Below are 25310 nucleotides of genomic sequence, written 5' to 3'. Positions count from 1 at the left end.
ACACCGAAAACAACAACGGACCCAACACTGAACCCTGAGGAACTCCACTAATAACATTAGTCCACGTTGAGCAGTGTCCATTGATTACCACTCTGTCTTCTCCCCCTCAACCATCCCCTTATCCATAGCAGTAATTTGCCTCCAATGCCACACTGCTCCAAGTTGTGCAGCAGTCTTCCATGTGCAACAGTATCAAAAGCCTTTCTAAGATCAAAATATATAATATCAAAGTTATTCCCTGCATCCAGTTCTTTTGTGACTACATCATAGTATCCAATCAAATTGGTCAGGCAAGACCTGCCCTTAACAAAACCATGCTGCCACAGTTGACACAAAATGTCACAGTTGGGGGTCATTCATGGGACTGTTGTCCCGTGCGGTAGTCAATGTTCTGGGAAATGGAGTTTTGCCACTTCTCATAAGAGTTCCAGTTTTGCCTTGCATGAAGAATCAAGCAGTCAAACCTGACATCTGGTTGGGGGTCTCTGAGAAGCTTTGTTTGACACATCTATTCGAAGTTTGCAGGCAGAGGAATGGTCACGCGTCTAGCATACAGGTTCTGGGCAAACTTGGTGAAGATGAAGCCTCATATATACTATATATGAGGCTTCATCTTCCAGTAAGTAGTGTTCCCGGTTTTTGGAATTAAGGCACACTTGGATGATTAATTCAACACGAAGATCTTCATAAAATTCGCAGTCATACATCTGTTGTCCCCAGGTCTCCACAGAGCCACATGCACACATTGGGTTGTTTTCGAGTCCGAGAAGGTGTATTTTGTGGCGGATCGCTCCATGTCCTGTTAGTAGATACGTGCTGTACAATCCAGGGCAAAGCCATACTGGATACTGTGGGTATATTTGTTGTAGATCGGGGAGTAACCTCCGCGTGACTTCCCCTTTTGTGGAAGTCGTCCAGCGCTGCTGCCATATTGATCGCAAATAGATCTGGAGTCTTTTCTTCTCCACTGTCCGATTTGCAGTTGGGTCTGTGGTGTAATCCTGGAAGGTAGTTGGATTTCCGCGTCTAAGCTGCTGTAACATGCCTAGGCGAATCACTTCAAGATCAAGAGGGAGGGTCCCAGTGAGTACTTGCAACGCATGAGTAGATACAGTGCGGCACGCTCTGGTAAGGGTTAATAAAATCGGTCGGTGAATGATGTTGAGTAGCCGACGATTTACCGCCGTAGAGGCCTTATGGTGCCAGACACCAGAAGCATATGCAATCGCAGGGATAATGGCTGCTTTGTAAAGTATTGCTAGGGTCCTTCTTTTCAGCCCCCAGTCGCGGCGGGAAATCCTGGCAAGCATGGCACACCGTAGTTTTTCATTTTCTTCTGGATGTATTTTAAGTGGGGTGTAAATGATAAATTTCGGTCCAGGATCACTCCTAGGTACTTGAGTTCTGTGGCCAACTTGATCGTTCTGTTGTAGATTTTTATCTCCGGTAGGAGTTAGATGTCCCTTTAGTAGGATAGATTGGGTTTTGGTGGCAGAGATATTAAGGTGATGAGTTTCAGTCCACTCTCTTAGTGTAGAAAGTGCTGAGTTGGCAAGCGTTTCCAGTTGTGCTCTTGAATCAGCAGAGAGGATTAGGGAGAGGTCATTTGCATATGCGAGCGCTTGAAGCCCCCCCCCCAGTTCCAGGGTTAGGAACTCATCCAGCACGTAGTTCCATAGGAGGGAACCCAGTAGAGAGCCCTGAGGACAGCCCCTGTGTACCTGGCGTTCAACCTTGCAGTAGGGAGCCTGCACTAGGATCTTCCTATTGTTCAGGTAGCTCTGAATGCATCCATATAGGTTTGTTGGCAGCACTTAGTCTTGCGAGGATTCTCTGCCACCAGAGGGCATCGAACGCCCCTACAAAGCCCACAGAGATGAGAAGAAGGTATTTTCGTTGGCAGTTTGACGCGGCATTCATGATATATTCTAGTGCATCCAGAGTGGATTTCCCCGTTTTGAATCCGAATTGTTTGTCTGTTGTTAAATTTGCTGCGGTGTAATGTACTTCAAGCCTCTGTCTAAGAAGTTGTTCCAGGACCTTGCTGAGTACAGACAGAAGGGCTATAGGTCGGTAGGACTCCGGTATATGTGGCTGCTTCGATGAGTTTTTTATGATTAATTTTAGGCTGGCTACCTTCCAATCCGAGGGGAACCAGCCCTGACGAAGACAGTGGTTATATAAGTCTAATAGCAAGTTCGGGGCATACTCGGTCACCTTTTTTACCAGTTCTGGTTCAAGCATGTCCAGTCCTGGGGTTCTTTTGTTTTTTATTTTTTGTACGGCAGTTTGTAAATCTTGCAGAGTGAATGGTTGTTCCACTCGGGCCGATTGGTAGGTTTTTTGTTGGCGTGGCAGCTGATGCTGTTGAGGTGTGTTGTCCTCTTCGATGGGTTTGAAGGTGGCATTGAGAATGCTGTAGACGGTGTCGTGCCAGTTGTTGGTCATGGTGCCTTGTGGGGTGATGGTGGAGGGCGTAACCTCTCCCCTTGGTAACTTGTTTGTGGCTATTCTATATATGATGCTCCATGGGTCTGTATTGCCGACTGTGGAAGCCAAATGCACCCAGGACTGTTTCTTCCGCTGCCTGATCATCGCAGTGTAGTTATTCCTGGCCTCCCTGTATTTTTGTATGAGGGGTTCAAACTCAGGAGGAGCCCAGGACCGCCTGGCTCTTTGGAAGGCACGTCTTTTCCTGTTCATATCTCTCCTAAGTAGGTGAAGCTCCTGCGACCACCACGGCACAGCGCCTGGCGGGGGACCCTCCTCCGCATCGACTGGTCCGCTGCTTGTAGGATGGCGTTAGTGGCAGCACGCTGGTGTTGATCGGGGGTTTGGTTGTTGAGGTTATTGGAAAACAGGTTCTCAGTGTTCCTAATTATGGCTTCTTTAAAGTTGTTCAAGTTGGCCTTGTCAACGGCATATCTGTTGAGTTTGTAGCTGTTTGTTGGAGCCCGGTGAAGCGATCTGTGCATCGTGAAGGTGATAGCCCTGTGGTCTGAGGAGGTCCAGCCTTCTAGCACCGTCCAATCATTCAGGTGCCCGGCAAGGGATCTGGTGGCCATTGTTGCATCTATAGTGACCTCCCAGAGAGTTGAACTAAATGTGGGGAGATTGTTTGGTCGATTTAGGACTACGTAGCTGCTGTTAGCCAGGAATGCCTCCACATATTGGCCGTTCCTGGTTCCTCGACGTTCAGGATTCTCACTATGCCACAGTGGCGAACGACAGTTTAGGTCCGCAGATACGAGGATCTTTGAACCCAAAAGTTCCGTTTGTACTTGATTTAGGTATTGGATGGCTCGTTGGATGTCTGCTCCTGGGCGGCAGTACAGAGAGATGATATATAGCTCTCCCAATGGAGTAACAATGTGAGCGCAGGCCGCCCACTCCGAGCACAGGTGTGTTATTCTTGTTACAGTTATGTCGGCATTCCTGACAGCCACCGCAGCCCAGGGGGTGGCTCCCTCTACGTGAACAATTTTGTAGCTGAGTGGGTAACCCCCGGACATCACCCGCGCAGGTGTAGGGTTCCTGCAGCAGAAGGATGTCCAGGTTCTCTTCTTCAGCTTTTTGTCTAATTTGACCAGCTACGGCAATAGCCCGCTGCGCATTCAGTTGAAGAAATTTGATACAGTTGTTATTGTACCTTTTAGGGAGAGTTCCCATATTTTATTCTTATTTGTTGTGCACTTCTTGCTTTTACATATACCAGGCATTTCTTGTCTCGAACAGAGTGCGTATGGGGAAGCTTCTGCCACTTGCAGTTTGCGCAGGCTGGTTCTTTTCCTTTGTTCGGGCAGTTAGCATAGTTGTGCCCCTTCTCGGCACAGTGTCCGCAGGTTGGTTCCTGTTGGGGGCACGTGTGGGTGGTGTTGCCGAATTGGCAACATCGGAAACATTTTGGCACTGCGATGTGTTCCCTAAATCGGTGGGAGCTCCAGCATATGTAGATCCTTTCTTGTTTTGTGATGACTCTCCACGCTTCAGGGGTCAATCCGACCACCCAGTTGGTCGAGCTGCCATCCCTGGTCCTGGTTTGATGTTTGGGCACTACTAAACTTTTGTAGTCTCCGTCGGGGAAGTCTTGTTGCAGATTTCGCATGAAGATTTCTTTACAGATTGTCTCCGGAATCAGATTCGGGTCTACACCAAATATGATGATTGAGGGACTTTTTTCTTTAGGAGTTTCCGCCATGAGACCGAGTGTAGGGATCTTGGTGTTGTTGATAATCAATTTAGCGTCTTCTTTATTTTCCGTTTCGATTATCACACCTGTTTTAAATTCCTGCGTTAGCGAGTCAATAACCTTTGTTTTTTATTTCTTCACTTATTTTCAGCGTATCTGAGTTGGTCGGGTTGAGTAGCACGAGATGTGGGGTGGGAAGCAGCGTCTTCCTAGTTGCTGATTTTGTGGTTGTAGTGGTCATGGTATCGGCAGTAGTGGCGTCTTTATGCCTCAGTGCTTCAGAATATTTCGGGGCGCGCTGTGGCATTTGACTTGCCCCGCATTCTAGGTAAGCATGAAGTCGAGTGGTGGCTCGCTCACTTTCAAGGTACTGGTCATGTAGTATTGTTTCCATCTTGTGGAAAATTGTAACAATTTGAGATCTAAGTCCGGCAGACACTCTGTTTGAATTCTCCTTAAATATATTTTCTAATGCTGTTTTAAGGAAGAGGGTCTTCTCGTAAACAGTTCCCTGTGGTACGGCAGAGTCGAGGGGTGAGTCTTGCTGCTTGTCCTCATTGGTGTTCTTTTGCACCAAAGTAGCTTCTGGCTGTTCCCTGTTCTCCGTCTTGGAGCGCATTTCCCGTTCAGGTATTGGGACATTTTCTTTGCGGTTTTTCCGCTTCATTGGGGGGAACCCGGATGGGATGTCCTCCCCCTCCTCCTGCAGGTAAATGATGACAGGATCATCCTTCTTCCTCTGCAACGCCGTTATCGCCGTTTTTACCTTGTTTTCCTTCTATTTTTAGTGTAATCCGGTCAATCGAGAACAGTTCGGATTATCGGGGTTACACCTCTATGCCTGGATTGGGCTTTGGGAATGTTGACGAATGGTGTTTTCCACAAGTCTGTGGTGTAATTTGGGGATTTCTAACAAACTTTTGAAATTTTGGGCTCTCCCCCACTGACAGTTTGGGGGGGGGGGAGAACAGCCAAGTGCAAAAATATCCCTACAAGGTCGGGATTTTTTTCTTTAGGGTGTTCCCCTTATCTGCAAAGACAATGGTGGCATCAGATTTGCTGTAATGTGTTTCAGAGCATTGATGGGGCCTCACCATGGAAAGTCTATGGTTGGGGCGGGGGGGGGGTAGAAACACAAAAATCATTTCTTTGGTTAAAATTGCACAGAGTTTGGTAGGAAAGGTTGAGACACGTTCCCTGTCCAAAGTTACTACTGCAGTACGTTGAAGCACTTCCCAAGTCAAGGGCCAGATCCTAGCGCGGCGGCCGTGTTATACCGCAGCACTTCTCTATTCTCCCTCCTCGAGCCGTATGATGACCATGCAGGTCTCGCAAAGAAAGGAAAACAGAGAATAACGTTAGTATCTAGCTAATTTCCCTAAAAGCAACCAAAAATTTCTCACCTAGGCACTCCTCAGATGACTATCTTCAGGTGGAGACGCAATTTGGAATTTTAGCTGAAATTTAAACACATATTTACGGAATGTAGTTACGTGTGTCCAAATGTAAAGGCGGCCATATTGGCTCTCCGTTAAACGAGGCAGTCAGCGATTCCTGAGTTAGGCCTAACAATATTACAACGGTAATAAACTAATATTAACAGTTTACGAAATCTATTAAAATTTATCGCCAGTTAGGGAATAACTTACTGACAATTTCTCGACAACTAAATTAAATAAAGCACAATGAATACATTAGGATATTAAATAAAGTGCAGCATACTAAAATATCAACCGTACTAGCAACGACACTAGCGACATCCAGTCCAGCACGCTGGTAGCTGATAGACGTCAGAGTGCCCGGCACATGCATGACCGGACCCAGGGTATCCTAGCCGAACATCGCCCAAAGCATGACTCCGCCGCCACCGGCTTGTTTTTGTCCCACATTGCATCCATCACTTTCTCAGGTAAACTCATGGTCCAGTTTCGATGCCCGCGTGCCGATTGGCGCTGTAGCTGGTGAATCGTAGTTAGCATGGCGCTCAGAGCAGCCTGCGGCAACGCAGCCTAATTTTTAGCAGGTTTCGATGTACTGTGTGTTGTGACACATTACTCCCATTACCAGCAATCCAATTACGGGGGATTTGCGCCGTAGTCTCCCTACTATTGCCAGGTACCATCTGCGAGAGCCATCGCTCACCTCGTACTGCGTGTTGTGACACATTACTCCCGTCACCAGCATTCAAATTACCGGCGAGTTGCGCCATAGTCTCCCTTCTGTTGCCACATACCATCCGCGAGAGCCATCACCACCTCGAGCATGAGAATGGATTATCCGTGGTCGTCCAACGCCTCGCAGGCGGTTCGTGGGTTCCCCTCCACGGAGCACTTTCTGTAGGTACAAACCACGGCTGACCGTGAGCATTCCACCAGCTGTGCGTTTCGGATATGCTCTGACCCAATCGTCTGGCCATTACAATTTGGCCTTTGTCAAACTCTGCTTTAAGTCCGCTGCCTTTCCCATCTGAAGAACAAGACTAACACATTAAAGAAGCTCAGGATCAGGTGTTTTTATACTATGTCCCGACCCGCACGCACGACGTAGTTCACGTGCAGTTGCTTCGACTTGCATAACGACTCGCTGGTCATAATGTTTTGGCTCATCGGTGTAAATGTGTAGCATTGAAGGACGGTATCATTGTTTAGGTTTCGCCATCGTTCGTCCCACACCGAGTGGAAAAGGCTCGGGTTCGAATCCCCTCGATGACGCGAGGAACTTTAATGGGCTTTTTTTTACTCCGTGGCTGAGTTAGTCGGTCTCAGGCGTAGATTGCAAGGTCCCCCCCCCCCCAAAGGGACTGGGATTTTCCGTCCAGCAAAACCGACAATGGGACCATAGAACACTCAACAGACATAAGACGCACAGCATGGCAGATGAATTTAATTATTCGGGTGGCCTAAATACAACAGATTAGTTTTTGTTAGGTATTATATATCAACTAGGAGTTAGACTGAAACTGTGATCTAATGTACTGATTTATGCATATAAAAATGCATAGAATTATTACAAATTAACAGGGGACACAGAAACTTCCAATAAGCATAAATTTATGGCAGCTAAACGACTAAGGGCTTATACAAACTAAGATAGATTATGAGAATTCTGTTCTTATAATAAAAGAAAGTGATTGACCTTTGTGTCCAGCCACAAAGTGATTGTTAGATCAAATTTCTATCTGATGTGGTTGAATTGGATTATTCTAAACAATAAATGATAAATAATAATAATATGGGAAGGTGTCAAGACCATCCAACCTAACCAGCTAGAAGTGCTCCTGCATAACTTAGCTAGTGGCCTCCTCAGGGAGAAAGAAAAAGCTAACGCACGAAGTGGAACATTGAAATGAAGACGTTCATCATGGGAGCATTCTACAGAGTAAAGACGCTAGAAATAAAAATCACGGTGTACAGGAAGAAACTACACACCAAGTGGCTGAGACGCTTCCCGACTGAAATTCACTGAAAAGCAAACAGGACAGCAGAGAGGGGCGATCGCACAAAGAACTGCATAGTTTATTCAAGCTTGGAAAAAAAAAATTAAGCAGGACGTGAGCCACCCACAACAAAAAAGAACAAGGAATATGGAGAACATTATATCAGAGGAGGTTGAGCAAAATTAGTTTCAAGGTCGTGTTCTACATAACCGAAGCCAGCTCGTGTACGTTCCAATCACCATGGAAAATTTCCTGGTTATTAGGAAAGTTGAACTGGAGAAAATCAAGTTTCAGAGATGGAAATCAAAGCGTTCCAAGTGATTTGTGGATTTCGGAGAATGACAGCGTTTGCTGATAAAATGAACAGAATGAAGCATTTTAAGCCGCATGGGCCTGAAATGCGATTTAGATTTCAAGCCATTTGCAGGAAATATCACAGAATCATAGATCGTATAATTTGGATAACTGAGATGAGCAGCAGCAGTAGTAGTAGTAGTAGTAGTAGTAGCAGTAGTGGTAGCAGTAGTAGTAGTAGTAGTAGTAGTAGCAGTAGTGGTAGCAGTAGTAGTAGCAGTAGTGGTAGCAGTAGTAGTAGCAGTAGTTGTAGCAGTAGTAGTAGTAGTAGTAGTGGCATGTGATGAAAGAAAGCAAGTGTATGGCAAATTTCCGCACATCTATTCTACATCTGTCTTTCCTCAATTTGAATTTATGCCCCTTAGGTTCGTAAACTGAACAAGTGGAAGAGTCCTATCAGAATTCAGCGTGCTCAACCCATTCCAGGCTTTATACAACTCAATCAGGTCACCTCGCAGGTGCTTAGTCTCCAGCCGCTGCAATTTGAAAACTTCAGCCTCTCTTGGTAAGAGGATACCTTCATTCCCCTCACCGATCTTGTTACTCTTCTCTGTATACGCTCAAGCAGATCTACATCCTTCCTAAAATGAGGGCTCCAGACCTGTAGCAGTACTGAACGCGTGACCTGACCATTGCCTTATGCAGAGGGACAATCATCTCCTTTTCTCTGCTAGCAAAATTCCTGTATATCATTGACAAAACCCCATGACCTGCCATGGCAGCCTGTCTGCATTGCTCAGAAAACTTCATATCTCACTGCACAATTACTCCCAGGTCTTTTTCATTTTATTCCACCTTAAGTGTAGTACCACACAGTTGGTACGTTTCTCTGGGGTTAATTGGTCAAGACATCAAAGGCGGATACTGTTGGGACAGCAAATACATGGTGTCACTCAGATATTAGGAATGCAGAATTGGAATTTGGTGTGTACAATATGTACAGAAAGGATACACAGGATAGGAAGGGAGAAGGTGTTATGTTGTTAATTCAGAAAAACATAAAATCAAAAGAAGTACATCCTGTTGATATAGATGAACAGCGCACTGTTGAGTCGGTTTGGTGTGACATTAGCACTGCAAAAGCAAAAATAAAATTTGGAGTGTGTTTTAGGCCTAATGACTCGAATGAGTACAATGAACAATTGTACAGAGAAATAGAGTGGGCTAGTAAATCAGAATGTCTTATAATGGGTGATTTTAATTTCACACATATTGACTGGAAACTTGTCGGTTGGTCGCTGGCATACTAGTAAGACTTTTGTGGATTTTTGGATGATTTTTTTCTCCAACAGCATGTTCGAGAGGCAACCAGAGAGGGTAATAGTCTTGATCTGGTTATCAGAAGTGATTAATCGTGTATTAAGAATTTGCAGATAAAGGAACCACTAGGTGATAGTGATCACAGTGTACTGATGTGGGATTTACTCAAAGATATAATTACGATCAGGGAAGGGTTTTTGTTTTCGTAGACGTGACTACAGTGGTTTCTGGCAGTTTTTAAATTCTATACAGTGGGTCATTTGATGATGTTACCAACCGTGAATGGGAAGCCTTCAAGGAATTAATCCTGGAAGCTACTAGGCTTTTCATACAAACTAAGAAATACTGTTCAAGATTTTGACCTAAATGGATGTGAGATGAACTAATGAAGTTAGTGGCAGATAAGAAAAATACATGAGATGCATATGAATTATTAAGTGACATAGAAGCCTATGGCAGATATAAGCTAGCCTGTAATCAGGTCACAAAGGAGGTTAAGCAGGTGAAGGCTGATTCCCAGAAATCCTTGGCAAAGGATGCAAAGAAAAAAAACAAACGCTTCTTTACTTATGTAAACTCTAGAAGGAAAGGGATGAATCAGATTGGTCCATTTGATGTTGTTGGTTGGACTGTTGATGATCCTGCTCAGATAGCTGACAAGCTGAATGAATATTTTGCATCTACACTCACACATGAGCAATTAGTATGGGTTGAAAATGCCTTAAGGTTATCAAATATATAGACAGGACAGGAGGGGAGGAGGGGTTATGCTATTAATTAAGAAACACATAAAGTCCAAGGAAGTGAAGCCAGTCGACATCGATGGACAGGGCAGTGTCGAGTCAGTTTGGTGTGACATAAGCATAGGGAAATCAAAATTGAGAGTAGGAGTGTGCTATAGGCATAATGACTCTGATGAGTATAATAAGATATTGTACAGGGAAATAGAGTGGGCCAGTAAATCAGAGAGTCTTATAATGGGGGATTTTAATTTCCCAGATATTGACTGGAATTTGTGGGTTGGTCACTCGCACACTAGCAAGGCTTTTGTGGATTTATTGGATGATTGTTTTCTACATCAGCATGTTCGTGAGGCAACAAGAGGGAGCAATACTCTTGATCTGATTATCAGTAGTGATTCTTCATGCATTAAGAATCTGCAGATAAATTAACCACTAGGTGGCAGTGATCACAGTGTGTTGAAGTTGGATTTACTCAAGGAGGTAACTACCATCAGAGGTAAAGGGAAGGGTTTTTGTTTTCGTAAAGGCGACTATGATGGTCTGAGACAGTATTTAAATTCTATACAGTGGGACCAACTGATGATGTTACCAACAGCAAACTCAAAATGGGAAGCATTCAAGGAACTAATCTTGGAGGCTACCAGGCTTTACATACCAACTAAGAAATATTGTTCAAGGTTTAGGCCTAAATGGTTGTCAGATGAATTAATGAGACATGTGGCAGAGAAGAAAAATGCATGGGATACATACAAATTAATGGGTGACATGGAAGCCTATGATAGATATAAGTTGGTCTGTAACCAAGTCACAAAGGAGATTAGGCAGGCAAAGGCAGACTACAAATAATCCTTGGCAAAGGATGCAAAGAAAAACAGAAAAGAGTTCTTTACATATTTGAACTCGAGAAGGAAAGGGATGAATCAGATTGGTCCACTGGATATTGATGGTTCAACAGTTGAGGATTCTGCTCAGGTGGCTAACAATCTAAACGAGTATTTTGCATCTACATTCACGCATGAGGAGTTATTCAGGAAGGAGAATGATGTAGGTAAAGTAAACATTGGCAGTGAGCTGGATGATTTTGTAATAACAGAGAGGAAAGTGGAGGAGAGATTGTTGAGGATAAACATAAAAAAGGCACCTGGGGTGGATGGGATCTATCCAGTTATATTAAAGGAGGCAGCAAAGGAAGTAAGCAAACCCCTAGCCATAATTATGAGAGCTTCTTTGGACTCAGGGGAGGTACCCATAGACTGGAGATGTGCAAATGTAACCCCAATTCACAAAGGAGGATCAAAGGCTGACACAAGTAATTATAGACCTGTTAGTTTAACTTCTGTTCCAGGAAATTAATGGAGACACTGGTTAAAGAAGCACTGCAGGATCATCTAGACAAGAATTCAGTTATAGCTCAGACGCAGCATGGTTTTGTTAAGGGCAGGTCTTGCCTGACCAATTTGATTGGATACTATGATGTAGTCACAAAAGAACTGGATGCAGGGAATAACTTTGATATTATATATTTGGATCTTAGAAAGGCTTTTGATACTGTTGCACATGGAAGACTGCTGCACAAATTGGAGCAGTGTGGCATTGGAGGCACATTGCTGCTATGGATAAGGGGTTGGTTGAGTGGCAGAAGACAGAGAGTGGTAATCAATGGACACTGCTCAACGTGGACTAATGTTATTTGTGGAGTTCCTCAAGGTTCAGTGTTGGGTCCGTTGTTGTTTATGGTGTTTATGAATGATATTGATGATGGGATATCAAGCTTAATGTCCAAGTTTGCAGATGATACAAAGGTTGGCAGAGTTGTTAAGGACACTACTGACGCTATGCTGCTGCAACAGGATCTGGAAAGGTTGAACAGATGGGCTGAGAGGTGGCAAATGAAGTTTAACATTGACAAATGTAAAGTACTACATATGGGAAACAGTAACCCCAGAGCAACGTATCAACTCGGCGGTACTACGCTGACAGTGGTGGAGAATGAAAACGACCTGGGGGTAATTGTGCAGGCAGATATGAAGTTCTCTGAGCAGTGCAGACGAGCTGCAAGAGTAGCTCATGGTGTCTTGTCAATGATATACAGGAATATTTCTAGCAGGGATAAGGAGGTGATTATTCCCTTGTATAAGGCAATGGTTAGGGCACATCTTGAGTACTGTACACAGGTCTGGAGGCCTCATTTCAAGAAAGATGTAGAACTGCTGGAACAGGTACAGAGAAGGGCAACAAGATTAGTGAATGGAACAAAGGGTTGCTCTTACGAAGAAAGGCTTAAGTTTTGCAAATTACAGAGTCTGGAGACTAGGCACCGGCGAGGTGATCTGATAGAGGTGTATAAGGCTTTGAATGGTTTGAGCATGCTCAATGCCAATGGGATTCTTCATCTTGCTCAGAATAATCGCCTCAGAGGGCATAAATTCAAATTGAGGAAGGACGGATGTCGGATAGATGTCCGGAAATTTGCCTTTGGCCAGCGGGTGGTTGGTTGGTTGGTGGAACCGACTTCCATCACTTGTTGAAGTTGATAGCCTAAACAAATTTAAAGCTCAACTGGACAGTTATTTCGAACGAACAGAGGGGTGAAATGGGAGTGGTTTTTTTTTTTTTTTTTTTTGGCTGATGCTGAATAAGCTTGCTTTCTTGCATCATATAGTAGTAGTAGTAGTAGTAGTAGCAGTGGCACTTGATGCAAGAAAGCAAGTGTAGGAGCTTATGCAGCATCAGCCAAAAAAAAAAAAAAAAAAAAAATCACGCCATACCCTCCAAATGCCTGTCCAGTTCCTCCTTAAATTTATTTAACCTATCAACTTCCACAACGACAGATGGAAGTTTGTTCCAGCAATTAACCACCCGCTGGCTAAAGGCAAATTTCCGCACATCTATTCTACATCTATCCTTTCTTAATTTGAACTTATGTCCCCGTAGGTTCGTATTCTGAACAAGTGGGAGGATCCCATCAGAATTCAGCGTGCTCAACCCATTCAAGGCCTTATAGACCTCAATCAGATCACCGCGCAGGTGCCTAGTCTCCAGCCACTGCAATCTGCAGAACTTAAGCCTCTCTTGGTAAGAGGATCCCTTCATTCCCCTCACCAATCGTGTTGCTCTTCTCTGTACACGCTCAAGCAAATCTACATCCTTCCTAAAATGAGGCCTCCAGACCTGTACGCAGTACTCAAGGCGTGGCCTGACCATTGCCTTATACAGAGGGACAATCACCTCCTTTTCCCTGCTAGCAAAATTCCTATATATCATTGACAAAACCCCATGACCTGCCCTAGCAGCCTGTCTACATTGCTCAGAAAACTTCATATCTGACTGCACAATTACTCCCAGGTCTTTTTCATTTTCTACCACCTTAAGTGTAGTACCACACGGTTGGTACGTTTCTCTGGGGTTACTTCTACCCATATGCAGTACTTTGCATTTGTCAAGGTTAAACTTCAGTTGCCACTTCTTAGCCCATCTGCCCAAATTATCTAGATCCTGTTGCAGTAGCACACTACTAATATGCCTCTACTAATGCTAATGCTAATGCTAAAATTGTTGCAGGGTGCTTAATGATTTTGTAATCATTAAGCACCATTATCTGCCAAGTACCATGTGTGTGTGGTACTTGTCAGACTGTAAATAGAAACGGACATCGGTGATATTAGAACTGAAAACTTGTATATTTGTGAAATGAATGAGGAAGTTTTTCCTCATTCGTTTCGATATTTTAGCAGATAAATTTGTTATATTAATTTGACTTTCATGATGTGTTTAGGTCGCAGATTTCGAGTATCTTGGGGCCAGTGCGGGATTAAGGCTCGGGCTAGTAGGGCCATTGCCTGTGGCGGCAAACTTTAAGGGCGCCAAAAAAGAGAAGCGCAATGAGAGAAGTAATATATATATATCCTTAATAAGAGAGCGCCAAAAGGCCTTTGTCCTAGGGCGTAGCTGCGCGTGTAGCCCAGTGGTATCGTCACCTTCCTCCCCACACCGGGGGAAAAGGCCCGGGTTCGAATCCCGTCGATGACGCGAGGAACTTTAATGGGCTTTTTTCACTCCGTGGCTGAGTTAGTTGGTCTCAGGCGTAGATTGCAAGGTTTTTCTCCCCAGTAACTGGGGTTTTTTCGTCCAGCAAAACAGGAAAATCAACCATAGAACATACGCAATTTACAGACACAAATACGGGTTAATGTATTTAATTACGGGCAACCCTAAAATAATAATTTGATTTTTTTATCCTAGGGCGCAGTTTGCGTGGGTAGCACAGTGGTATCGTCACCGTCCACCCACACCGGGTGGAAAAGGCCCGGGTTCGAATCCCGTCGATGACGCGAGGAACTTTAGTGGGCTTTTTTCACTCCGTGGCTAAGTTAGTCGGCTCAGGCATAGATAGCAAGGTTTTTCCCCTCAGAAACTGAGGTTTTTTCGTTCAGCAAAACAGGCAAATCGACCAGAGAACACACGCAATTTACAGACACTAATACGGGTTAATGTAATCATTTAAGGGTAACCCTAATACTGTATAATAATTTGATGTCCTAGGGCGCCGAAATACCTTGGTTCTGCTCTGTTGGGAACATGTATTTGCATTGTAAGAACAAAGCGGGTTTTATTTATTTATTTACTAAATAAATGGAATTTATTTATATATATTTATGCATAGAGTAATGGGCTTTTTTGGTTATGGTGCACACAGCAATATATATATTTTTTTATTTTGTCAATGTGTTAACTTGTTTCATTTACCACATTAATACTGATTTGTATTTAATATCAGTCCCGTATATAATATACATTATTTTTTAAAAATATGTGTTTCAATTTTAGTTATCTGAACAGATGGCGGTCGTTTAGGTGCTATGTCACAGAGTAATAATTTTATGTATATGTCTCATATTGTAATTTGAATATATCGTGTGTTAGTTGATCTTTGTGATCTGAAGAAAACGAAATAGAAAAACAAGTTTCTAAAAATTTGCTGTGTTTAATGCATATCCTTCAATTAAGTTCACCGCTTTAATACATTTTATTCTCAGCAATGAATAGTGGGGAACGGGAGTTGGACTGCACTAATGCCAGCCGCGGAATATGGCTCGTGAAAGTAAGCAACATTCGATTTTGAGATCTTGAAAACTTCGTGTTTTTTTAATTTGAAAGGAAGCTTACTTCTGTCTTAACTTATGTATTCATAACGTCTAATCCGTGTTATTTTCTTTAAGTATTTAATCAACGTTAACTTGATTGTAGACAATAAAATGTACAGTTATACACCGAATTGCAAATGAATGCATCTATGACATTGGTCAGTGCATTTTCATCATTACTACATACTTAAATTTTTTTTGGCAGACCGAAGTTCGTATATTGGCATCATCATTATTGTAACATCCCATATTGTGAAATCCTATACAGCGAGTTATCTTCCTTATACCACAAATAAGTATAATAGTTGGGTAGTTTACTAATCACAAATGGGCACATTTACTTGCTTAAACACTAATGCTAGGAGTAACGTTTAAGCAAGTAAATAGGAGTAAATAAATTTAACGAGGCTGAAATATTGGTTAAGATATCAAATGCTGACATTGCAGGTACACCATGTCACTCTGACATTGGGAGCCTGAATTTGGATATTTCGATTATGTGTACAGAGAGGAAGTGTACGTATGTGTGTTCTTTCACAAGTAAGATCCTGCAATCTGCTGATCATTGTAGGATCTTACTTGTGAAAAATATACTCTTGATCTGGTTATCAGCAGTGATCATTTGTGTATTAAGAATTTGCAGATAAAGGAACCATTAGGTGGCAGTGATCACAGTGTACTGATGTAGGATTTACTTAAAGATATAATTACCATCAGGGGTAAAGGAAGGGGATTTTGCTTCCGTAACGGTGACTTTAATGGTCTCGGACAATTTTTAAATTCTGTACAATGGGACCAACTGATGATGTTACCAACAGCAAATTCTAAGTGGGAAGCATTGAAGGAATTAATAGTGGAAGCTACTAAACGTTTCATACCTATTAAGAAATATTGTTCAAGATTTAGGCCTAAATAGATGTCGGATGAACTAATTAGACATGTGACAGAGAAGAAAAATGCATGGGATACATATAAATTAACATATGACACAGAAGCCTATGGCAGATATAAGCTAGTCTGTAATCAAGTCACAAAGGAGGTTAGGCAGGCGAAGGCAGATTACGAGAAATCTTTGGCAGAGAATGCTAAGAAAAACCAAGGATTTCTTTACTTATATAAACTCTAAAAGGAAGGGGATGAATCTGATTGGTCCACTTGATATCGATGGTTCGACTGTTGGTGGTCCTGCTCAGATAGCAAACAAACTGAATAAGTATTTTGCATGTACATTCACATGAGGAGTTATTAAGGTTTGAAAATGCCACAAGGTTATCAAATTGTAACAGGGTGCTTAATGATTTTGTAATAACTGAGAACAAAGTTTCGGAGAAATTGTTGAAGTTAATCATAAGAAAGGCACTTGGGGTGGACGGGATCTATCCAGTTATATTAAAGGAGGCGGTAAAGGAAGTAAGCAAACCCTTAGCCATAATTATGAGAGCATCCTTGGACTCAGGGGAAGTCCCCACGGACTGGAGATGTGCAGTTATGTCCCCAAATCACAAAGGGTGACACGAGTAATTACAGACTAGTTAGTTTAACTTCTGTTCCGGGTAAAATAATGGAGTCACTGGTTAAAGATGCATTGCAGGATCATCTAGACAAGACTGCAGCAATAATTCAGACAGCATGGGTTTGTTAAGGGAAAGTCTTGTCTGACAAATTTGATTGGTTATTATGATGTGGTTACAAAGGAACTGGATGCAAAAAATAATTTTGATATCATATACTTGGATTTCAGGAAAGCTTTTGACACTGTTGCGCATGGAAGACTACTGTACAAATTGGAGCATAATGGTATTAAGGGTAAGTTGCTACAATGGATAAAAGGATGGTTGATAAGGTATAAGGTATGTTCGTGTCAGACGGCACCTGGGATTTCTCCCATCTCCGCGTGTGTTTCGCTGTATCGAGGACAGTACACTGTCAAGCCAGAGACTTGAAAGTGTGTGGGTCGTGTCTGTGCAGTGTGATATGTTGTGCCCATTGTTTAGCCGGCTTATTGGCCGCCAGGCCCCTAGTGGGGCCCGACGTTGCCCATACCCTGCCACGTGGAGGCTAGCCGGGTGTATCCAGTATCACAACAATTTGCTCTGGCAGGTCCTGCCACCTAGTTTCCTGGGATTTCAGTGGCTAGGGCCTATTTAAAAAATAATAATAAATAAATAAAATAAAATAAAATAAAATAAAAGTTTATGCATTTGACATTAATGCTTAATGGGATTGCTGTTAGGAAATCGCTGGTTAGGGTTGAACACTAAAGAGGTGTGTTAAAGGCCAAATAGGTCGGGCAAAATTTTGATGTTATTAAATTTAGACATGTAACGCTAGATAAAAGCTGATAGTGTTAGATATCTTAGAGATTTGCACAAAACCGGTAGAATTTAGACGTTGGTTATAATTTGGCGGCATTGTTAAGGGGTGTACTCGGTCGATTTAGTGAGAGGGGGGGAGATTGAAGACTGGGGAGGAAACAGATAGAAGAATAGGGACAGATAGAGTAGGCATCCCCAAAGAGGTCAGTGGAGACGAGCCCCACCAGGCGAAATATGGGGGGTAGGCAGGGAGGAGAGGAGACAGATCCGTCTCCTCCATTCCCTGCCTGGGGATGGGGTTTTAAAGGGAACCAGGTTAGAGTACCCAGTTCGGATCGCCGATGACGTGTTGGCAGAAAAGCCGCAGAATGTCTTCGTCGGTGTCTTGTCCAAGGAGTGTCGAATCCGGTATGAAGGTCCAGCTGCCCATCCCGCTCTGGGGATGGGATATGTTAGCTGGCAGTGGGGAACCTACCAGGTGAAGGGGGGGGAGACGCACACATTTACTTCATTCGTAATGTGCATTCTCACTCTACTTGCATTCTTTTTTTTTTTTTATTTTTTTTTATTTATTTATTTATTATTATTATTATTTTTTTTTTATAATTTTTTTTTTAATTTATTTATTTTTTTATACTTTTATCTTATTTTATAATTTTTTTTATTATTTTTATTTATTTATTTTTTTTATACTTTTTTCTTATTTTATAATTTTTTTTATTTATTTATTTTTTTTATACTTTTTTCTTATTTTATAATTTTTTTTATTATTATTATTTTATTTTTATTTATTTTTTTTTTATACTTTTTTCTTATTTTATAATTTTTTTTTTTTTTTTTTTATTTCACTCAACTCATTCATCTTTTTCTCACACACCAGGAGGGGATGCAATGATGGGTAGCGTAAATTTAAATACTAATTAAAACCAGGGTTAGTGTGTACTTAACTTAGCATTTGTGGTTTGTGTTCTTTTCTCTCACGCTTGCACTTTTATTCATTCTTCTAGCTCTCATCTCATTTATTCGACTCTTTCTTTCTGCACTGCACTCTCTGGGCACCGCAACTTACTGTTATTCTTCAGTTGTGGTGCAGGCCTAGCTGCAAGGTTTTTTTTTTTTTTTTTTTTGCAGGCCAGGGGAGAATGCAGTGATAGTGTTTATGTGGTTTGTAAATGTTTGTTGGTACAGTATATATAAAGTAATGTAAGTTATTTTTAACTTTGTATTCTTTCGGCCAATTACATTTGCTCTTCTGCTCACTCCCATTCACTTTCTCTGCATGCATTCCCATCCCCCTCCCCTACATTGGTTTGGGGCCCCAGGTTCCTACACATGGCATGGTAGTCATGGGGAGTTTTGTTATGTCAAAAAGGATGGTTGAGTGGGAGAAGACAGAGGGTGGTAATCAGTGGGTGCTCTTAAACACCTAAAGCCAGAAGAGATAGAAAATCTCCTTCAACTGTACAACCATATATTTCTAGAAAACCAATATCCTGAAGCGTGGCATCATGCAATAGTATTAGCTTTCCAAAAACCCAATAAAGATCAGAAGGACCCAAACAACTATCGTCCAATAGCCCACACAAGCTGCTTAAGCAAAGTACTAGAGAAAATCATCAACTAAAGATTAGTCTGGTTTTTTGAGACAACTAACTGGTTCACCAATATGCAGTGTGGGTTTAGACACAATCGATCCACATTAGATCACCTTGTACGAATAGAAGCAGATAGATGCATTTATAACCTCAAAGCATATGGTTACTGTTTTTTTTTTTTTGATATAGAAAAGGCGTATGACACAGCATGGAGACACGGTATATTACAAGATATCCACAATGCAGGACTTTGAGGACATTTACCACTATTCATTCAAAATAGAACATTTAAAGTTAGAGTACAAAATACCATGTCAAAATCATATAAACAAGAAGAAGGAGTTCCCAAAGGGTCTGTCCTGAGTGCCATACTATTCTCCATAAAAATAAATAGCATCACAAAACAACTACCACCCACAGTGTCATATGCACTATATGCAGATGACTTCAGTATTTCATATCAAGCACAGAACATGGGAACAATAGAAAGACAACTACAATGTGCAATTAACAACGTCAGTCATTGGGCCCAGAAAAACGGGTTTAGAATATCAAAAGAAAAAACAGTCTGCGTACATTTCTGTAGGAAACGAAATTTACACCCTGAACCTGAACTAACATTGCAAGGTAACACAATACCAGGTAAACAAAGTGTAAAATTTCTTGGACTTATTCTAGACAACAAGTTGACCTTTGTAGAACCTATAAAAGAACTACGAATAAAATGTATGAAACAACTTAATATTCTTAAAGTCTTAACAACAACATCTTGGGGGGCAGACCGTTATTCCCTGCTCAACTTGTATAAAGCACTAGTAAGGTCAAAAATAGATTATGGAGCACTGGTTTATGCATCAGCAAGAAAGAGCGCCCTCATATGGCTAGATCCGATTCACCATAGTGCAATACGAATAGCAACAGGAGCTTTCCGCAAATCCCCTATATACAGTCTATACAGAGGCTAATGAATCACCACTGTTCCTGAGGAGAGAATAATTGTCACTACTGTATGCTTACAGGATAAGACCCATAAGAGACCATCCGACTTGGACAACTTTATTCTCGCCAAAATGGGAAAACATATAGGAACCGCAAAAGAGCAAACCAGCCCCTAGGCATCAGACTACAGTAGCTACTGATAACACATGATCTCAAAATAGATAACGTTGCAAACCATGAAGGACATATAGATCCACCCTGGATAAACCATACCACAGCTCATGAACTCCTCAACAAAACTGGAATAAAAATACTTTATCAGACAGCAACTTTCAACAACTGCATGCAGCATATAGAATGCAATATCCCAATCACATACCAATATATACAGATGGATCAAAATCAGAGAACCATGTAGGAGCAGCAGCAGTATTCCCAGATGTTACATTGTCACGCCAACTCCCAAAAGAATGCAGTGTCTACATTGCAGAATTAGTAACAGTTCAGATAGCCCTGGAGCATTTCAGAACCACCTACCACTTGAGAACAGTAATATACTGTGATTCATTAAGTGTAATCCAAGCCATACAAAACACAAGCAATATAACCCATCCAGTACTCTGGCAAATTAAACAGATACTAACAGACTTCACAAATAAAAAACAATAGATACTTTTCTGCTGGATACCAGGACACAAAGGGATAAAAGGAAATGAAGAAGCAGATAGAATTGCAAAATCAACCACTAACCTTCAAGAACAATATTTCACAGTTCCAAATAAGGACTACAAGCCAATCATTACAAATCGCTGTCTCACCCAATGGCAAGAACTCTGGCAAAAACAAACATGAAATAAAACCAAAAGTTGAGCACTGGAAAACGAGCATAAGGAAATCAAGGAGAAGAAGTTGTTCTGACCAGATTGCGGATAGGCCATGCACATTTCACAAATGGTTATCTATTACGTGCAGAAGAACCCCCAAGATGCCAGTATGTAATACTATCCAAACAGTTAAACATATACTTATGCCCAACATATGAAAATGATCGACACCGAATTTTTTAATCATTATATAAAGGAAACGAAAACATCACCCTTAAAGATATTATAGGTGACAAAGAACACGTGTCAGATATTTTTAGATTCATACAAACAATCAACATATACCATCTGCTGTAAATAATAGTATAATGCCACAGAAACGGTTAACCTTTTACATTCGAACAAGATTTATATAAAGAGAACATTGTATAACAAATGAACTGGCGCACTATGATCTCTGTTGTCGATGCGCCAATAAACACCAAAACAACAACAACAACAATCAGTGGATGCTGATCTTCGTGAACTAATGTTATTAGTGGAGTCCCACATGGTTCGGTGTTGGGTCCACTGTTTTGTATATTTATCAGTGATATTGATGAAGGTATATCAGGCTTAGTATTGAAGTTTGCAGATGATACAAAGGTTGGCAGGGTTGTTAATGACAGTAATGGCAGTGTGTTACTGCAATAGGATCTAGAAAATTTGGGAAGATGGGCTGAGAAGTGGCAACTGAAGTTTAACATTGAAAAATGCAAAGTACTGCATATGGGTAGAAGTAACCCCAGAGAAACGTACCAACTATGTGGTACTACACTTAAGGAGGTAGAAAATGAAAAAGACCTGGAGTAATTGTGCAGTCAGATATGAAATTTTCTGAGCAGGGCAGGTCATGGGGTGTTGTCAATGATATACAGGAATTTTGTTAGCAGGGAAAAGGAGGTGATTGTCCCTCTGTATAAGGCAAGGGTGAGGCCATGCCTTGAGTATTGCATGCAGGTCTGGCCGCCTCATTTTAGGGAAGATGTAGATTTGCTTGAGGATGTACAGAGAAGGGCAACAAGATTGGTGAGAGGAATGAAGGGATCCTCTTGCCAGGAGAGGCTTAAGTTCTGTAAATTGCAGTAGCTGGAGACTAGGCACCTGCGAGGTGATCTGATTGAGGTGTATAAGGCCTTGAATGGGTTGCGCATGCTGAATTCTGATGGGATTCTTCCACTTATTCAGATTACAAACCTAAGTGGGCATAAATTGAAATTGAAGGACAGATGTAGAATAGATGTGCGGAAATTTGCCTTTAGCCAGCGGGTGGTTAATTGCTGGAACAAACTTCCATCCGTCATTGTGGAAGTTGATAGGTTAAATAAATTTAAGGAGGAACTGGACAAATATGTAGAGGGGATTGTTTTGTAATTTTTTTTTTTTTTTTGGTTGATGCAGCATAAGCTCACATGCCACTATTACTACTACTACTACTACTGTGGTGTGATGTGCTTGACCCATGCATTCTGGGGGCATTAGGATTAGGCTGACACCCACTCTTTGGGTGTGGGATCCTTTGCCATTACCATCTGCAAGGAATATTTTCTCATGCTTCCCTCTTACCCACCTCCACGTCCCCATTCTGGCTGATACCCCTACTTAACTGTGTTCTGCATTGAGGGGAGGTGTTTTGACCTGATCCCATGCCAACATCCCCCACCCCCCACTGCAGGGGAACATTTAATGGAATTCAAATTAATGTCCTGTCCTAAACAAGAAAAACAATGAATTTTAAAAATTCGTCATTACCTTTGGCACCTTTGCTGGTCTGATTCCCAAAAAAGGTTTAATTACAAAATTATCTATTCCAAAAGTTGCATTTGTTAATAAAAACACCCATAAATGGTTTTCTCCCGGCATGTTTTTTAGCTTTCTTTTAACAGGACATGAGTCCTTAAATTTTACATTTCCATCTTTCCAACTCTAAACTTTGTCACTGCAGTTCTGTCAAGGATTCCACCCGCTTTCCTTTCTTTTACCCGATTTACATTGAATTTTGTCCACAGTTACTGTCTGTCACTGGGCCCGTTCCTTCCTATCAGGAATCTGACTTCATTTTCTCTCCTACTTTCTTTCACTCCTTTCAGAATTTCGCAAGCTCTGGCTTTCTTAAAAGACGACAGTTAGTATCCGAATTATAAACCTATTTTTTATTTATCGATCAATACCTATACTTAACTTTCTTAAATTCATCCATAATTCTCAAATTCTTTTAGTACTTCACCAAGCTTCTTAATTTTAAGGAATGCATCCAAAAATTTACTTGTTTCTATCAGCCTGATAGCACAAATTGTATTAGCTGTAGCATTTATCTCAATTGTTTGCTCCATATTCTATTACCATGAAATTTGACATTTCCTAAACATGTTCATATTTTGTAAATAGTGATTAAGTTTATATTTAAATAACACCTTTGTTTTCTTAGATTTGTGGTAAAGTATGCTCTTTTCCACCTCATAAGTTTATTTGATTCTAATCAAAACTCGAACATTATGAAATCTCATAGCCAATAATATAACTTATGTCATTACAGGAACTCCCCAACTTAAGTAATACTCGACTTACGCAATTCGACTTTATGTAAGTTTTTTCCGGCCAATGCAAACTGAAAAAAAAAAAAAAACTATAAATATGGAAACGTATTTTGCATCTGTAGGGATAAATGGCGGTATTGTGAAATCGTAATGTGAACCCAATAACATATTTTTTTTTTTGTTTTTTTTTGTAATTCATTCCAAGTCCTTAGAAGTTGAAAATTTCACTATATTACTAAGCTATTTATCTCTCTAAAAGATCACATTTATAATGGAAATTGCACTACACTTTCATCGTTATCATATGTTCCCGTTATAAGAATCAGTTTTGTATGCCTTTGTGATATTTTTCTAAAGCACGTTTCTAGAGGTCATGACCAAAATAAATAAATAACAATTTGCACTTTCCGATTTATTGGGCTTTACTGTTAGCACAATCTATTATAAATGGGTAGTAAACTTGATCTTATTGGATTTGCAATAATCCTGATAACTGGAATTCTGTAGGTTTTTATGTTACGGTATTATGGTGAAAGGTGTTCCCCTTCACTGAAATCTCCAGTCATATAAAAAACAAATTTTCAGAAACTTCTCTTCATTCCTATTTACATATTACAATTATGAAGGGAAAGGAACCAATGGAAAGTGCAAGTGCTGTTATTGTTATTGTTATTTGGTTTTTAGGAGCATTAGCAACTAAGGCCATGTTGCTCCGAGAATATGCGGTGGTCATTCCTTGACCTTTCCGCATCCTCCGTATTTGGTGGTGACAGGTTCGAACCCCGGTCTAATCAAGAAGCGTGTGCTACGTACTGCTGCTCCTTCCCACCTGGCTACGGAGGCGCCTAAAACAGGTGCTGATAGTGCCAGGAAATGAAACAGAATTGATTTAGAAATGAAGATGAAAATAAGAAGTACGAAGCAGGACAAAGTTTGTCATCTATTACAAGGGAATTAGGTCTCATTGCTTCAACAGTGAATACTATTTTAAAGGACAGTGTGCATATAAAAGACCATGTCAAAAGATCAATGCACTTAAGATCAACAGTGAACACAAAACAGTGTTTAGTTGAAGATGGAACAGTTGATAATAATATGGATGGAAAATCAATTTAGAAGCAAGTGCTCCTGAGTCCAATGACCATTCAAGCAAAATCAAGAAGTATTTATGAAGATATTAAGGATAAGTACAGCAAACCCCAAGCCAAGTTCATTGCAAGCAACAGATGGTTTAATAGGTTCAAGCATCACGCTGGTTTCCACGATGTTAAAGTATGCAGTGAAGTCACCAGTGCCGATTCTGCAGCTGCAGAGAAATTTTGTATGAGTTAGAAAAAATTATTGATGAAGGCGGCTATTCAACGCAGCAAATTTTTAACGTTGACGAGACTGCTCTGTATTGGAAAAAAATGCCGGATTGAACATACATTGCCAAAGAGGAAAAGACAATGCCAGGTTTCAAGGCCTAATGCAGGTTTCAAGGCCACACTGTTGCTTGGGGCTAATGCAGCAGGAGATTACAGATTAAAACCACTGCATGTGAACCATTCTGGAAATCCTAGTGTATTTAAGGGCATCAATAAAGCCAACCCCTGCGCATTTCCAATCAAATCAGAGAGAGCATGGATAACAATATCTCTGTGGATTGGTTTAAATGCTTTAATTTAACTTAAATTTAAAGGCTTTCCTGGGGTTTAAAAATATTGTTAAGACAACGACATTACTTTCAAGATTTTGCTTCTATTAGATGAAGGACATCCTACACATCTAGATGATTTCAGTTCGAACATGAGAGTCGTATTTGTACTGCTAAACACTACTTCACTCATCCAACCTATGGATCAGAGTGTTATTTCGAATTTAAAAGCATACTATTTATGCACAACGTTTGCTCAGCTATTGTCTGCAGTAGACGGTGAGAACCAACATAAACTG

At 41.2% G+C, this 25310-nt stretch overlaps 1 protein-coding gene across 1 annotated transcript in view; it reads left to right on the top strand.

Annotated features, from left to right (window-relative positions):
* The first annotated feature begins 14873 nt into the window (after positions 1-14873).
* Positions 14874-25310, top strand: part of TfIIFbeta (transcription factor TFIIFbeta) — a 189868-nt gene continuing 179431 nt past the window's right edge. The window contains exon 1 of the mRNA XM_090381266.1: positions 14874-15083. Within this exon, the coding sequence (XP_090237392.1) occupies positions 15021-15083 (63 nt within the window). The 5' untranslated portion in view covers positions 14874-15020. The remainder of the gene's footprint in view (positions 15084-25310) is intronic.

This window comes from Mastigoproctus giganteus, chromosome 9, assembly GCF_048544385.1.
Source record: "Mastigoproctus giganteus isolate SK-2022 chromosome 9, ASM4854438v1, whole genome shotgun sequence".
Classification (NCBI taxonomy): domain Eukaryota; kingdom Metazoa; phylum Arthropoda; class Arachnida; order Uropygi; family Thelyphonidae; genus Mastigoproctus; species Mastigoproctus giganteus.
This window is presented reverse-complemented; position numbering and strand designations above follow the sequence as displayed.